This window comes from Sinocyclocheilus anshuiensis, unplaced genomic scaffold (genome assembly GCF_001515605.1).
Source record: "Sinocyclocheilus anshuiensis isolate Anshui unplaced genomic scaffold, SAMN03320099.WGS_v1.1 scaffold566, whole genome shotgun sequence".
Lineage (NCBI taxonomy): Eukaryota > Metazoa > Chordata > Actinopteri > Cypriniformes > Cyprinidae > Sinocyclocheilus > Sinocyclocheilus anshuiensis.
The window spans coordinates 2,456,927-2,470,351 of record NW_015542410.1 but is presented as its reverse complement, the minus strand read 5'-3'; the positions used below and the strand labels follow the sequence as shown (position 1 = coordinate 2,470,351).

The window sequence follows — 13,425 nt, the reverse complement described above, 5'->3', positions numbered from 1 at the left end:
TGTTTATTTTTTTAAGAATGAAAACGAGGCATTGAGGGATATATGTCTGTTCAAGTATGCTTTTAATGTCTTATATTAAAACATATTAAAATTCTATAAAATAACCAATAAATGGCCTATATTAAAATTCTATACTAATTTTGTTGAACTTTAAATTTATGCATCACAATATTATATTGTGGATATTTACTCTCAGATTTGCTTAAGATTACATTTAAAAGTGATATTAAAGTATTATTAAGATAACTTTAAGAGAGTTTTAGATGACTGAAAAAATCATCTAAATATAAAAATGAAAGAAATGATCATGCACAGTGTTTTGTTGGCTGAACATTCGACACCAAGGTACACAGATGGTAGTACAACAGATGGAATGAACTGTACTTCTATGCCTCACTACCTTGTTTTTCTTCACATCAAATTGAATAAGTTGTCCACCCTTAAAAAGGACATTTATTTGAGCTACATGTCCAACAAAGGCCCATTAAATGTTAATAACCTCTCCGGTGTCATTTCAGAGCTGATCCAGACGGAGCTCCATCACGTTCGGACGCTGCGGATCATGGATGGTGTGTTCAGGCGGGGTATGCTGGAGGAGGTGCAGCTGGAGCTGGGGGTTGTGCATGCACTGTTCCCCTGCCTGGAGCGACTGTTGATGCTTCACACGCACTTCCTCACACAGCTCCTCGAACGACGCGCTCAAAGCCTGCAACCTGACAGCACAAACAATTTCACCATCACTCAGATCAGCGATTTGCTAATACAACAGGTAGGAGTGCGATTGTTAGTTAAGGTGGACGGAACAGGGAATAAATGCATTTGGTTACATTTGGCCTGCCTTAAGTGATTTTGGATGAATGTGTCTGTTTTAATTGCCAGTTTAAAATGTGTCATACAAATTAGAGCTTTCAATTAAATGCATTAATGTAAAAAAATAAACATTCATGGAACAGTGCAACAAATTGGAATGGGTCTGTTTTTGAAACACTTTACTTTAAACAGATTTCATTGCAAATACATGGTTTTGAATGAGAAAAGCATAATGTCATGATGTAGAGGCAGTGAAAAGTCTTAGAAAGAAAAAGTGACAAATGGAAATTGAAACGTCATTCTCTCCGATTTAAAATGTGTCATACAAATTAGAGCTTTCAATTAAATGCATTAATGTAAAAAAATAAACATTCATGGAACAGTGCAACAAATTGGAATGGGTCTGTTTTTGAAACACTTTACTTTAAACAGATTTCATTGCAAATACATGGTTTTGAATGAGAAAAGCATAATGTCATGATGTAGAGGCAGTGAAAAATCTTAAAAAGAAAGAAAAAGTGACAAATGGAAATTGAAACGTCATTCTCTCCGGGTGTATGAGAGTGGGAGGCTGAAAGCTTTCAGGTTTCAAGGAGCAAAATGTTCACAGTGCACTGTCTTTGTGTGTACGTCAGTTCTCAGGTCAGAGCGCTGACGAGATGCTGAAGGCGTATTCTGAGTTCTGCAGTCGTCATATGAAGGCCGTCAAACTCTACAAAGAGCTGCTGGCCAGAGACAAGAGACTGCAGCTCTTTATACGGGTAAGAACGAGAGAGACCGACGAGGGTGTTTGCCGTCCGGGTGCGTTTTGTGTTTGCATAACCGGGTCAGGTGTTGTCTTGTGTGTGGGAGGACAGAGTGGTACTGAGTGATGAATGATGGTGGGCGGGTAGATTAATGGTTTAAATGCCTGCAAACTGATGAAGATGTGTGAATCATCAGATTTCCAGGTATCATGATAGTGTTTGGCACTTGTGCATTATTTTAGTTGTAATAGCTTAGTATGGGGCTGTTACAATAACAAAACCAGTGAAATGTCATGATTATCGATACCAAAGCAAAACGCATATGCTATTGAATGCACTACTTTTATTAAAAAGTTAAATATTGTCAGAGCAGTGGTGTGGAAGGTGACCCAGGGTCGTGTGTGCACTTTCTTTTTAAAATCTTGGCTTTCCTATTTAATAAAGACAAAAAGGCAAGTTTTAAATATTAATAATTTAGGGATACACCAGCAGAAAACCTATGTCCAATTCTTGTCAGTGCCTGATATGATTAACTTCTCTCCGATATTGGTAAATGATTTCAGCATAAAAGGCTATTTTCTTGGCAAAACAAAATTACTTTAAAAGATTCTGACCAAAATTAAATTGTATACTATATTGTATATTGCTATATTATTTATGTATTTATTAAATATTACTATATTATTTATTATATATTACTAAAAAATGCTAAAACATTTTGTCTGATACTATTAAATAATTTTATAAATTGATAACATATTATTCATTTTATGTCAGTGCCTGATATGATTAACTTCTCTCCGATATTGGTAAATGATTTCAGCATAAAAGGCTATTTTCTTGGCAAAACAAAATTACTTTAAAAGATTCTGACCAAAATTAAATTGTATACTATATTGTATATTGCTATATTATTTATATATTTATTAAATATTACTATATTATTTATTATATATTACTAAAAAATGTTAAAACATTTTGTCTGATACTATTAAATAATTTTATAAATTGATAACATTATTCATTTTAATAGTATTTATTTATTTATTTATTTTTACATTTGTTTTCTTACCATGTCAGCATCAAAGGCTATTTTCATGGCAAGATCAAAGTATTTTAAAACAAAAAAATGCTGGCTAAAATGAAAATGTGTACAATATTAAATATTGTCTAAATATAAAATAATCACAAATAAATGTAAATTTGCTTTAAAAGGTACAAGTGAATTTAGGCATTACAACATTAGAATGTACAGTATAAAAAAATGGATGTTCACTTGAAAAGTTTTCGGTTACACTTTATTTTAGGGTGTCCTTGTTACAGTGTAATTATACATTTAAGTACTGAGTAATATTAATTAACTACACGTACTTACTATATGTGACCCTGGACCACAAAACCAGTCATAAGTGTCAATTTTTCGAACCATGGACCATGGACCACAAAACCAGTCATAAGTGTCAATTTTTCGAAATTGAGATTTATACATGATCTGAATAAATAAGTTTTCCATTGATGTATGGTTTGTTAGGATATGACAATATTTGGCTGAGATACAACTATTTGAAAATCTGCAATCTGAGGGTGCAAAACAAATCTAAACATTGAGAAAGTCGCCTTTAAAGTTGTCCAAATGAAGTTCTCTTAGGGTTACTTGCATGTCATTTATTGTTATTATAATAGTAAGTACATGTAACGTGTAACAAGGACACTGTAAAATAAAGTGTTACCAAGTTTTCAAGTATTTTTACAAAATGTTGTTACAGATTTACAGAATTCTACTTAGAAATTAATATTTTAGTCATTAAATATTTGCTTGGTTAGCTTTAAGCTCACATAAATTAGTTCTAGCTCATTAGACATGACGTTATGGTATCTGTCTAAAATCAGTTTCCTGAGCAGGTGCCTTCATACACAAATCTGGCTGACCGGGCATAACAGCTGCTGTAGATTTTGGACACAACTTTAAACTGTGTGTGTAGAAATATAGCACACAGAGGCAGAAACCGTTAACAGTCCATTTGCAATTGTCTTTGTCGCTCTCAGAGGGTGAGTCGGGGTCCTCTACTGCGTCGTCACGGTTTCCAGGAGTGCATCCTATTGGTCACTCAGCGCATCACGAAATACCCCGTCCTGTTGCAATGTATCTATGATAACACCAAAGGTAAGACACAAGCATATAAATGTCGCCAGTGTCAATAATGACTGTATTTAAACAGCTGCTCACCTCCGGCCTTCCTCCCATGGTCTATAACTTATTTAAGGGGGTCTGAATACTTTCCGTACCCACTGTATGTATTATATACACGTGTCATAAAATGCCCCTGGTTATGGACTTTGTAGACTGACTATTGTATGTAACAATGCAGACAATCCAGAGGAAGCTGCAGGTCTGTCTCAGGCGCTGTCTTGTATACGGGAGCTGCTCTGTTCGGTGGACCAGCAGGTGTTGGAGCTTGAAAGGACACAGCGGCTGCAAGAGATCCGATCCAGGGTCGACCCGCGGGCCGAGGCCAAACTCCGCTCTGGAGCCCTGTTCAGACCGGCCGAACTGCTCCGCAGGCAGCTGATACACGAAGGCACGCTGCTCTGGAAAACGCCCAGCTCTCGCCTCAAAGGTAGTGAAGACTGAGGCTGTTTATGAGGAAGTGTGATGTGATACATGTCTGTGTGAGAGGGAGAGAGACACACGTGCTATTGTATTAGCTGACATGTAATGTGCTCTGGGTGTTTGAATGTACAGAATTTCCCGTTTTCTTTGTGTTCTAGATGTTCAGGTTATGCTGATGACTGATAGTCTAGTATTCTTGCAAGAGAAAGATCAACGGTTCATCTTTGCCAGTTTGGTAAGTTACTTTGCAATTAAGTATTTAACTTTTCCATGAAACTGTGATACTGTGAAGCGATTCGTTTGTGAAAATCTGTACAACACTATCTCTTTTCTTCTCATTCTCTCTGTAGGATAAATCTGCTGTGGTCTCACTGCAGAGTCTCTTGGTCCGAGACATAGCCAATCAGGAGCGAGGCTTGTTCCTGATCAGCAGTGAGTCTAGCCCACCTGAAATGTACGAGCTCTATGCGGCATCTAAAGATGACAGAAACACCTGGATACGGCTCATACAGCAAACCATCAGCAGGTACATGCATGCAAATACATCAGTCCACACAGCACTCGAAGCTGCCGTTTGACTTTTTAGGCATCTCTGTTTTTGCAGTTGAATGGAAAATCCCATGAAAGCTCTTTTCTGTATTGTTCCTTTGTATTTTCTTTTGAATCAGGACGTTTCGAAGGGATATGTCAGTTCTGTGGGAAGCTTGACTTGCCAATAGCCTTTGTTTACATTACAGCTCAGCAAAAACAAACTTGACAGCTTGCAAGCGACTCCTTCCCAAAAATATAGAAAAGATACCATTTATACCATGTTGAAAAAATTGTAAGAGTGATATTACAGAGGCAATAATGTCAAATTCAGTATTTATTTATTTATTTATTTATTAGTAAGTACTATTATTATTATTATTATTATTATTATTATTATTATTATATTTATAATTATACTGAATAATTTAATAATAGTTATTAATAGTAGTAATTGTTATTTTATTATTCATATTAATAATAATAATAATAATAATGTGCTATTATATTATTCATATCATTATTTTTAAAAAATATTATTACTCAACATTTTTTTTGCTAATACCCCCTTGCTGCCCCCTGGGAGTCCCCGGACTGCAGCTTTAAAACCCCCTGGTATACGGTGACACTTTCAAAATGAATAAACTTCCTTCAGAAAAAAATAAATTAGCAAAGAAAGTACAAGCATTGGCAATATTTTCAGTTTCATTCAAAAACTGTATAGAGTGACTTATACTTTTGGTCTATTTTCCCAGAAAACATTTAAAATTTGTACTTGTTAAAAGCAGGGACACGAGTGTATAAATGACTGCAATGTTAATTGACATCCACTAAAATGCACTAATCTACCATTTCTAATGGTCATTCTCATTTACCGTCATTGTTTTGTCACACAGCTGTCCATCAAGAGAAGAATTCCCTCTGATAGAAACAGAGGACAAGGCCCTTCTGCGAAGACTCAGAGGTTTGCTTTAAACACTTAACGCACACACATTCACACTCCCAACACTGGGACAAACACGTTTTCATTCAGATTGTTTTTCAAAAGATGAATCACTACAGTGTGTTAAGCATTGAAGGATTAAAAGAAGCATTTTAAAAAGCTCAAAAGAGCTCTTTCACCCATCTGTCAGATCAGTCGGTTACCTATCACAAGATATTTTTTCAAAACAAATGAGCTAGCTAGTAAAAAAACAAGTTGTCTTGACATACAGATTTTTATGTGTTTTGACATCTTTACACAGAATTTGAAGGAGGAACGAAGCCACTATCTTGAGTGTAAAGAAGCTGACGTTAGTGTTTTATTCAAACAAGCACTTTGTTCCTCCTCCTCTGTGTTTCAGCTGATATCCAGCAGAAGGACAGGGAAGTGTTAGAACTGCTTCAGGAGCGGGTCACCCTGTTCTCTGACTTGTCGGAGGTCATGGGAGGTTATGAGGTCATGCTGCCGTCCTGTTCCAGAAACCTGTTCAGAGCCGAGTCTCCGCAGGCGCCTCACGGGGAACAGCTGCTCACACAGGCCATAACTGAGGGTAAGACAGACAGGATGTTACATTCAGGGCTAAAGCAGGGCGTTCCACCTGTATGAGGCTGGTTTCACCCTCTAGTGTATTTATTTCACCGCCCATGTTAATAGGTTAAAGTATTCACACTATGAGTAAGCAGTGCATGACCACAGAAAAGAAGGTTAGAGTCCAAGACTGCTTTTGACATGCGAGTCGATAAGGGGATTTTTGTATTATTTTTTATTTATTCGTTTTTTTTCTTCGAAAAGCACAACTGTAAAAATGTTCAAATATCCAAATAAAAGCTTTGAAGATTCAGCATCTTAGCAATTAATAAATCGGCACAGCATCTGAATAAATAAATGACAGATTTCATTAGTGAAAACAGAAGCATGTTCAAATATATTTCAGACAGTATTTTTAGATATATGTTTAGTTCACAGAGATTAAAAATCTTAAATATCTTGGAAATATTAAAATATATATTTCTAACATTTTAAATTATTGTCTGAAAAATGTTCAGATATCTGTATAAAAGCATTGAGGTTTTGGCATTGTAGCAATTAAAAATGTTTTAAATATATAAAATATTGACCCATTCTCTGAATAAATAAATTAGTTGTTTTTTTAATGTTTGTTTTTAGTTTATGTAGATTAAATATCTTAAAATTAATTTTAAATATATAAATAAAATAATAAAAAATAATAAAGATATTAAAATATAATAAAATTCATACTTGCTGCCAGTATATCTCTGTCTCTTTTTATTTACACAAAAATGTTTTAATTTTTTGGAAAGTTCACAGACCATTTTAGCTAAATCTTCAATAATATCTTGTAAAATGTCATGATGTGCTTTTTCTCGCTCTCTGCAGTGGACAGATTGACAGAGCTGTTATTAGGGTCCAATTTTGAGGTTCCTCTGCCCTGCAGTTCCAACGGCCATCACAACCACACTGGAGCGCTAGTAATCAGTAGGTGTCAAATACACAACACGCGGTATGTAAATGAATGTGCTTTTAGTGTGTCTGATTGGCCAAATATACCTTTTTATCTAACCATTGTGCTTCCTCCATTCTTCTAGATGGACAAGAGGTATTAGTCAATGGCTCTCAGGAGAACCAAACTGCTCAGGTACACAAAACTAACGTTGTTTTGTAAGAAAATATGCTTATATATCTATGTTAGTGAGTTGTTTATCACACTTCTCTGACATCCAGCATTGCCTGCTTCATAAAATGTAATAATTCACATAGTAACATAGTTACTTTACATGACATAACATAGCACATAGTAAGATGGTTCGAGTTTTTATGTAATGCTGAAAAAAAAATAGTCATTTTCCGAGCCCATCTGAAACTCGCAGGTTTCCATAGCAACCTGAATCTACCAAAAACTCTCCATCACGACTCGCCACTGGTGCTTGAATTCTGCGCTTCATCCCCCTTTTCATTGACACATAGCAAGACAGTGCTTTTCAACGTGTGCTGACAAATGAAAGCTTTTTGAATTAATTTGCTGATTCAGAATTTTGATTGTGTGAATAATGCAAAAACTTCCCTATTCTCTACAGGATGGTAATGGGAATCAAATGGAGGACAAGACACCAAGTGAGGTACCGACATTTAGGCTTAATGTGTGCTGTGTAGGGATGTGCCGAGTGTATATCAGCGCATACATATGGGCTGATAATGATAACTGATTATTTAACATTTCGCTTTAGAATTCTTTAAACTGACTAGAGTGACTAGCAAATTAATAAAAACAAAGCACACTTATACACACAATAGCTTGCGATTAAATGCTTAGAATATGGATTTTGCAATACATAAAGACAATGTGAAAAACTTTTGCTTTTAATTTACTGACAAATTAGAAGTTCAAAAGTTTGGGATCAGTAACTTTATTATTATTATCAAATTAATACTTTCATTCAGCAAGGATGCATTAAGTTGATCAAAGACGTTTGTAACTTTACAAAAGATTTTTATTTCAAATAAATGCTGTTCTTTTGAACTGTTCATCAATGAATCCTGAATCTATTCATGAATATCCTTTTTTGCAAAAAAACAAAATTAAACAGCGCTGCACAACTATTTTCAACATTGTTATTATTAATAATAACTGTTTCTTGAGCAACAAATCAGCATATTAGAATGATTTCTGAAGGATCATGTGACACTGAAGAATGGAGTAACGGCTGCTAAAAAATTCAGCTTTGCCATCACAGAAAGAAATTATATTTTAAAATACATTAAAATAGAAAACAGTTATTTTAAATTATAAACCAATGCAAAGCATGGTCCATAACACAAGATTAGGTGAAAGGATCTGCTGTAATTCCATTATTGGTATGAATTAGTTTTTAAATTTTACCGGTTATATGCAAAAAAATATTGCCCTCCACTACACTGTGCATCACTAGCCTCCTATAAATATTACAAGGACACCCAAATTTCCAGGCTTATATGGACTAGTGTGTGTATTTATATATTTAAATTATTATTTTTATTCATATGCATCAAAATGTCTTCAGGAGGTGTCACAGAGGCTGGTGAATCTCAGTGCTCAGTTACACGCTCTGCAGGTATGTGTGCATTGCAAAATACATTTGTCAGATATTCTTCTAAGCACTGACGTCCAAACGGGATCCGAAATGAATTGTCAGTGAGGCCAAAAACTCATCCTCTCCTAGGGTGTGGTGATACGACAGGACTCCATCTTAGAGCTCTGCCGACGAGAGAGCTCCGTCTCCCCAGCCACCGCAGGGGTTCGTACGGTGCGCTCCCTGTCCCGGGATGGAGCAAGTGACGTTGGCTCTCTGGGAGAGCTGGCCCTGCTTCAACGGCAGCACAGTCTGCTGCAGGAGGAGCTGGGACGCCTCAGGGGAGCCGAGGGCAAACTCAGGGACAGCGAGAGAGCCAGAGCCCAGCTGGAGAAACAGCTCAAGGATCTTAAGACCACTAGCGCCGCTCTAGGGGATGGAGCTGGAAGTGCAGGCTCACAGGTGAGTTCATTTTACAGTATTTAGTAAGCTTTTAGTCTAAATCAGAATTTAAATTCATTTTTGCACCCAGAAGCAAAGATTGTCAAACACCACATGACACATACTAAAGTATGCAAGAGCTACAATGTTGTAGCTCCCAAATCTCATTCGCTTCTCATTTTCTCTTTTCAAGGCCCCATCAACTCGCAGAGAGAGCGATGCCGACCCTAATACTGACACCCCATTGGCTAGCCAGGAATCAATGGACCAATCAGATGGCCTGCAGGAATGCAGTGATGTGGAAGTGGATGTGATATCTGATGACGATGAGGACGACGAGGTGGATTCGAGGGTGTCTCCCCGTTCAGAAAGTCCCAGAGGTCTGTAGAATGACACAGAATGACATTATTAGAACCGATATGAATACATATAATTATATGAATATACATACTTATTTTATATATTTTTATACAATTTCATATATATATATATATATATATATATACAGTATATATATATATTATATATATATAATTCAAATAATATGTATGTATTTAAAATTAATATAATAATGTATTAATGTAAATATAATAATATATATTATTATATGGCTATATATCAAATAAATCAGTAAATAATTATACATTAAATATTGAAATTATTATATGAGGGGGAAAAAAAGATACAAGAGATTAGCATAATGTAGGAAACTGGTTGCCAGGGAGTTTGTTGCTCTGATTTTGTTCCTTTTTTATATGAAACGATTACATATTTAACAGACAGTCTGCGTAGATGTGCTTCACCTAAAACGCTGTAAACTTTGGCCCTTTGTAACACTAACAGCAGCCTACACACGATTATGCAACCAATGTGCACAACACACATACACATGGAATTATCATATTAAACCTTCCACACTCACCCACACATACACAAAGGTACACAAACTGTCAAACACACACTAAACTCTGTCAGACAGGAGAACCTCCTTATACATAAATGTAGATTTTTTCAATTTAGTCTATTATTTGTAGGCATGTGTGGTAAAAAATTGGTCAAAAAAATTATATAAATGTATAGCTTTTTTACCCATTGCTTATTTTGAGGACCTGACATGATTGCAGTTCCTAAAGGTTACAGGCCATCTGTCCATTAAAATAATTTACTTTCCAAAGGCAATTTTAACTTGCATTTGGCTTATCAAGTGTTAATCTTGAATAAATTTACAGTACACATTCTAGATATGAATTATATCGTCAGGAAGCAGTTTATTTCATCCAGATCATTTGGTAAAATTCCAAAGCATCTGAACTGAAAACTGCCTCATTTCTGTGTGTAATGTCTAAATACAGTTTAATTTTTCAGTATTCTTTTACTTAATTGTTTTTTCTCTTCATCTTCTACAGATCTGCAGGACATTCCTGAAGAGAGTGAATCCGCTACAGACCCTCGGGACCGTGAGGCCTCACACTGCTAATGTTTTTTCAATTCTCAACCCAAGACTGGCCTGTTGTCTGATGGAACAGACTATAGACTCCATGAGCAGGTCTTCCTCTGAACAGGGAAGGGTCTTCAGTAGTTTATGAATATTCATTTCATTATATACATACAGTATTTAGTTGTATCCAGTAATTTTGCTTACAGCTTCTGTGTGGCCGTTTGTGACATGTTAATATTCAACGTCTTCTCCTTGGAATCCAATCATATGGCTTTTGACATCCGCGGACCACGGATGCCAAAGCATCGTGATGGAGATGGAGTCAGGCAGATAATGGGACTTTGCACTTGATAGCAGCATGAAACAGTCTTGGGATTCTTTAAGAATCTTAAGATCAACCAAATCAACCAAACATAACTGATCCAGCTCAAGGGTACCGGTAGAAAGCAGTCATGTACTGTATGTGAAAACTCATCACAATGCTTTGTACCAATTCTACACATGCTGGAGCACGCAAAACCAGAATAGAGCTTCTGTTTTGTTTTTTTTTGTCTGTGAGAGGTCATTGTAAAAAAAATGTCTCTTTCTTGTGCTTTATTTTAAATGTATTTATTTTCCTTTATTTTAAATGGAAAGTTAAATTGTCTTTCGAGCACGTCGAAGCAGTTAGAAAGAAGCCATAACTTGAAATATACCAACATAATAGACTGGGACCAAAACTACTGGCTATAGAACAGAAAAAAACTATTTTCAGAGACTTGAGGGATTTTTTATGAAGGAATTATATTGCAGTTAAAGCAATATATAGAAATATATTTACATCTATAGCAGAGAACTTAATAAACCCAGGAAGGTTATTATGATTGAGTATTATGATATTATAAATGGTTCCTCAGCCCACAGTGTGTGTTAACGGGGAATACTTTGTAAATATAAGATTTATTGACTAAAATAGATCAGATCACCAAAATCTGCCAGTAACACCGACAACATTTGATGTGTCTTACTACAGTTCTGCTTATGTTTCAATTTTGCTTAAGAATGTTTTTTGCAATTACTTGACTGTGTGCCAAAATTCGCTTGGCTGAATAATGCTGAGATGTATTATGCTTTTATTTTAGTCCAACATTTCAGGAAGCAATGTCTTAGAAATTATTGTAAGATGATGTTCTTCATGTTTTGAAGTAACTATAAGAAACATAGGATTTACCGAAGTCACACATCAAAATGTTTGTATGGAAAATAAATGAGAGAAACATTGTTGAAGTGTTCATACAGTGTTTCAGATATACTGAAGTGGATATAGAATACTGTTGAAGAATTAAAAGCGTTGATATACAACATCATCGGGATTGGTTTATTCTCTTTCGTTTGTGTGTGAGTAAATCAAAGCGAAAAGTGTGATCAAGTTAGTAATATTAAAGGAACGGTTCACCCAAAAATTAAAATTGTCATCATTTACTCAACCTTAAGTTGTTCCAAATCTGTATGAACACAAATGAAGATTTCTTTAACCAAATAGTTGCTGGTAGCCATTCACTCCCATTGTATTTTTTAATAAATGTCTTTTTACATTCAACAGAAGAAACTCATACAGGTTTGGGTGAATTGTCCCTTGAATACCAAAGTCCTCGATGGTCATTCTCACTACAGTCTGATCTCATGAGAAAACTATTTTATGCTGTGATAATTGGTGGCGAATTTGTACAGTACGATTTGATTCATAAGATTTTTAGAAAACTAGGTCCACCCCTAATACTAACTGTCAGTGAGGCATAAGCAAATTGTATAAAAAAAATTATGAATGAGATCAAACTAATTTATTTAAATTCGACACCAATATGCCAAAACATAAATTCTGATTTGCCATGAGAGTGTGTTTGTATAAAACCTTTAGGATCAGCTGTGGGGCAGGGTTTGTGCTGTAATTGACTAATCATAATTGAGTATTCCAAAGATCTCTGATATTTCCACAGCTACACACAAACAGATTTTTGTATGTTTCTATCCTTATTTTAATAATAAAACGTGTACATTTAAATTCATATATGCATTTACATATCCATCTGAATCCAGATCTTTGTCTCTGGCTAGCAGCTAAAACAATGTCAGACAAGGGACGAGTATTATTAGCTTGGTGGCACAGGCAGCATAGCTAGCATTCAGACACACACACACACACACACACACACACACACACACACATGTACTACCTCATCCATCACTTCACTGTCCTAAACTGTTGAAAGAATGAGTAAATCTATCGAACAAATCAGAGCACTTAAAAAAGAGTGATACACTGACTAGCTGTGTATTACAGTGCAACAATTGCCTTCCCTCACCTTGCAGTGAAATGCCTTTACCGGAGGAATTGCGTGGTACATTATTTATCATAGATTTATAAAGCATTGACTTATGTAAACGTTCTATTTGTGCATAGCAAAGAATATAGCTTCTTCCTTTCTGAATACATTAAGTAATTCTAAATACAACAAAACGAAATCTGTTTTATCTGTTCTTAAACAATGAGTTGCCCGGCTGAAAATAGTCTGCTTGCCCAGAACCTGACACCATCATTGTCCCTTTATATCAGCAAGAGCTTAATGGAACTTATAGTTAAAGACGCACATTAATGACTAATCACTATTAGAAAAATGTGCTTTCAAATTCAAATTCAGATATTGTTAATCTAGTAAAGAATGCAGATGGATGAATGATGTGAAAATCTGTGCTAGAGGAGAATGTAACCTATTTTACACCATAGTCAAAAATATAGACAAGACTGAATTTATGATTTTGAT

The 13,425-nt window shown here is 35.4% G+C and overlaps 1 protein-coding gene across 1 annotated transcript; it reads left to right on the top strand.

Annotated features, from left to right (window-relative positions):
* The first annotated feature begins 513 nt into the window (after positions 1–513).
* LOC107693400 (rho guanine nucleotide exchange factor 2-like) lies at positions 514–11,965 on the top strand. Its single transcript, XM_016492773.1, has 15 exons — positions 514–769; positions 1,446–1,571; positions 3,603–3,720; positions 3,926–4,174; positions 4,326–4,402; positions 4,518–4,693; positions 5,592–5,659; positions 6,039–6,227; positions 7,076–7,174; positions 7,285–7,334; positions 7,774–7,815; positions 8,737–8,787; positions 8,896–9,207; positions 9,380–9,566; positions 10,593–11,965. Exons 1-15 carry the CDS (start codon positions 563–565, stop codon positions 10,661–10,663), a joined length of 2,022 nt encoding a protein of 673 aa, XP_016348259.1. The 5' UTR covers positions 514–562; the 3' UTR covers positions 10,664–11,965.
* The last annotated feature ends 1,460 nt before the right edge of the window (positions 11,966–13,425 follow it).

Bases quoted from the DNA above. Each gene is read 5' to 3' on its own strand.
- LOC107693400 (XM_016492773.1), top strand. From the start codon at position 563: ATGGATGGTGTGTTCAGGCGGGGTATGCTGGAGGAGGTGCAGCTGGAG. The intron at 7,816-8,736 runs GTACCGACATTT...AAATGTCTTCAG, and splicing joins AGGACAAGACACCAAGTGAG to GAGGTGTCACAGAGGCTGGT. The intron at 9,208-9,379 runs GTGAGTTCATTT...TCTCTTTTCAAG, and splicing joins CTGGAAGTGCAGGCTCACAG to GCCCCATCAACTCGCAGAGA.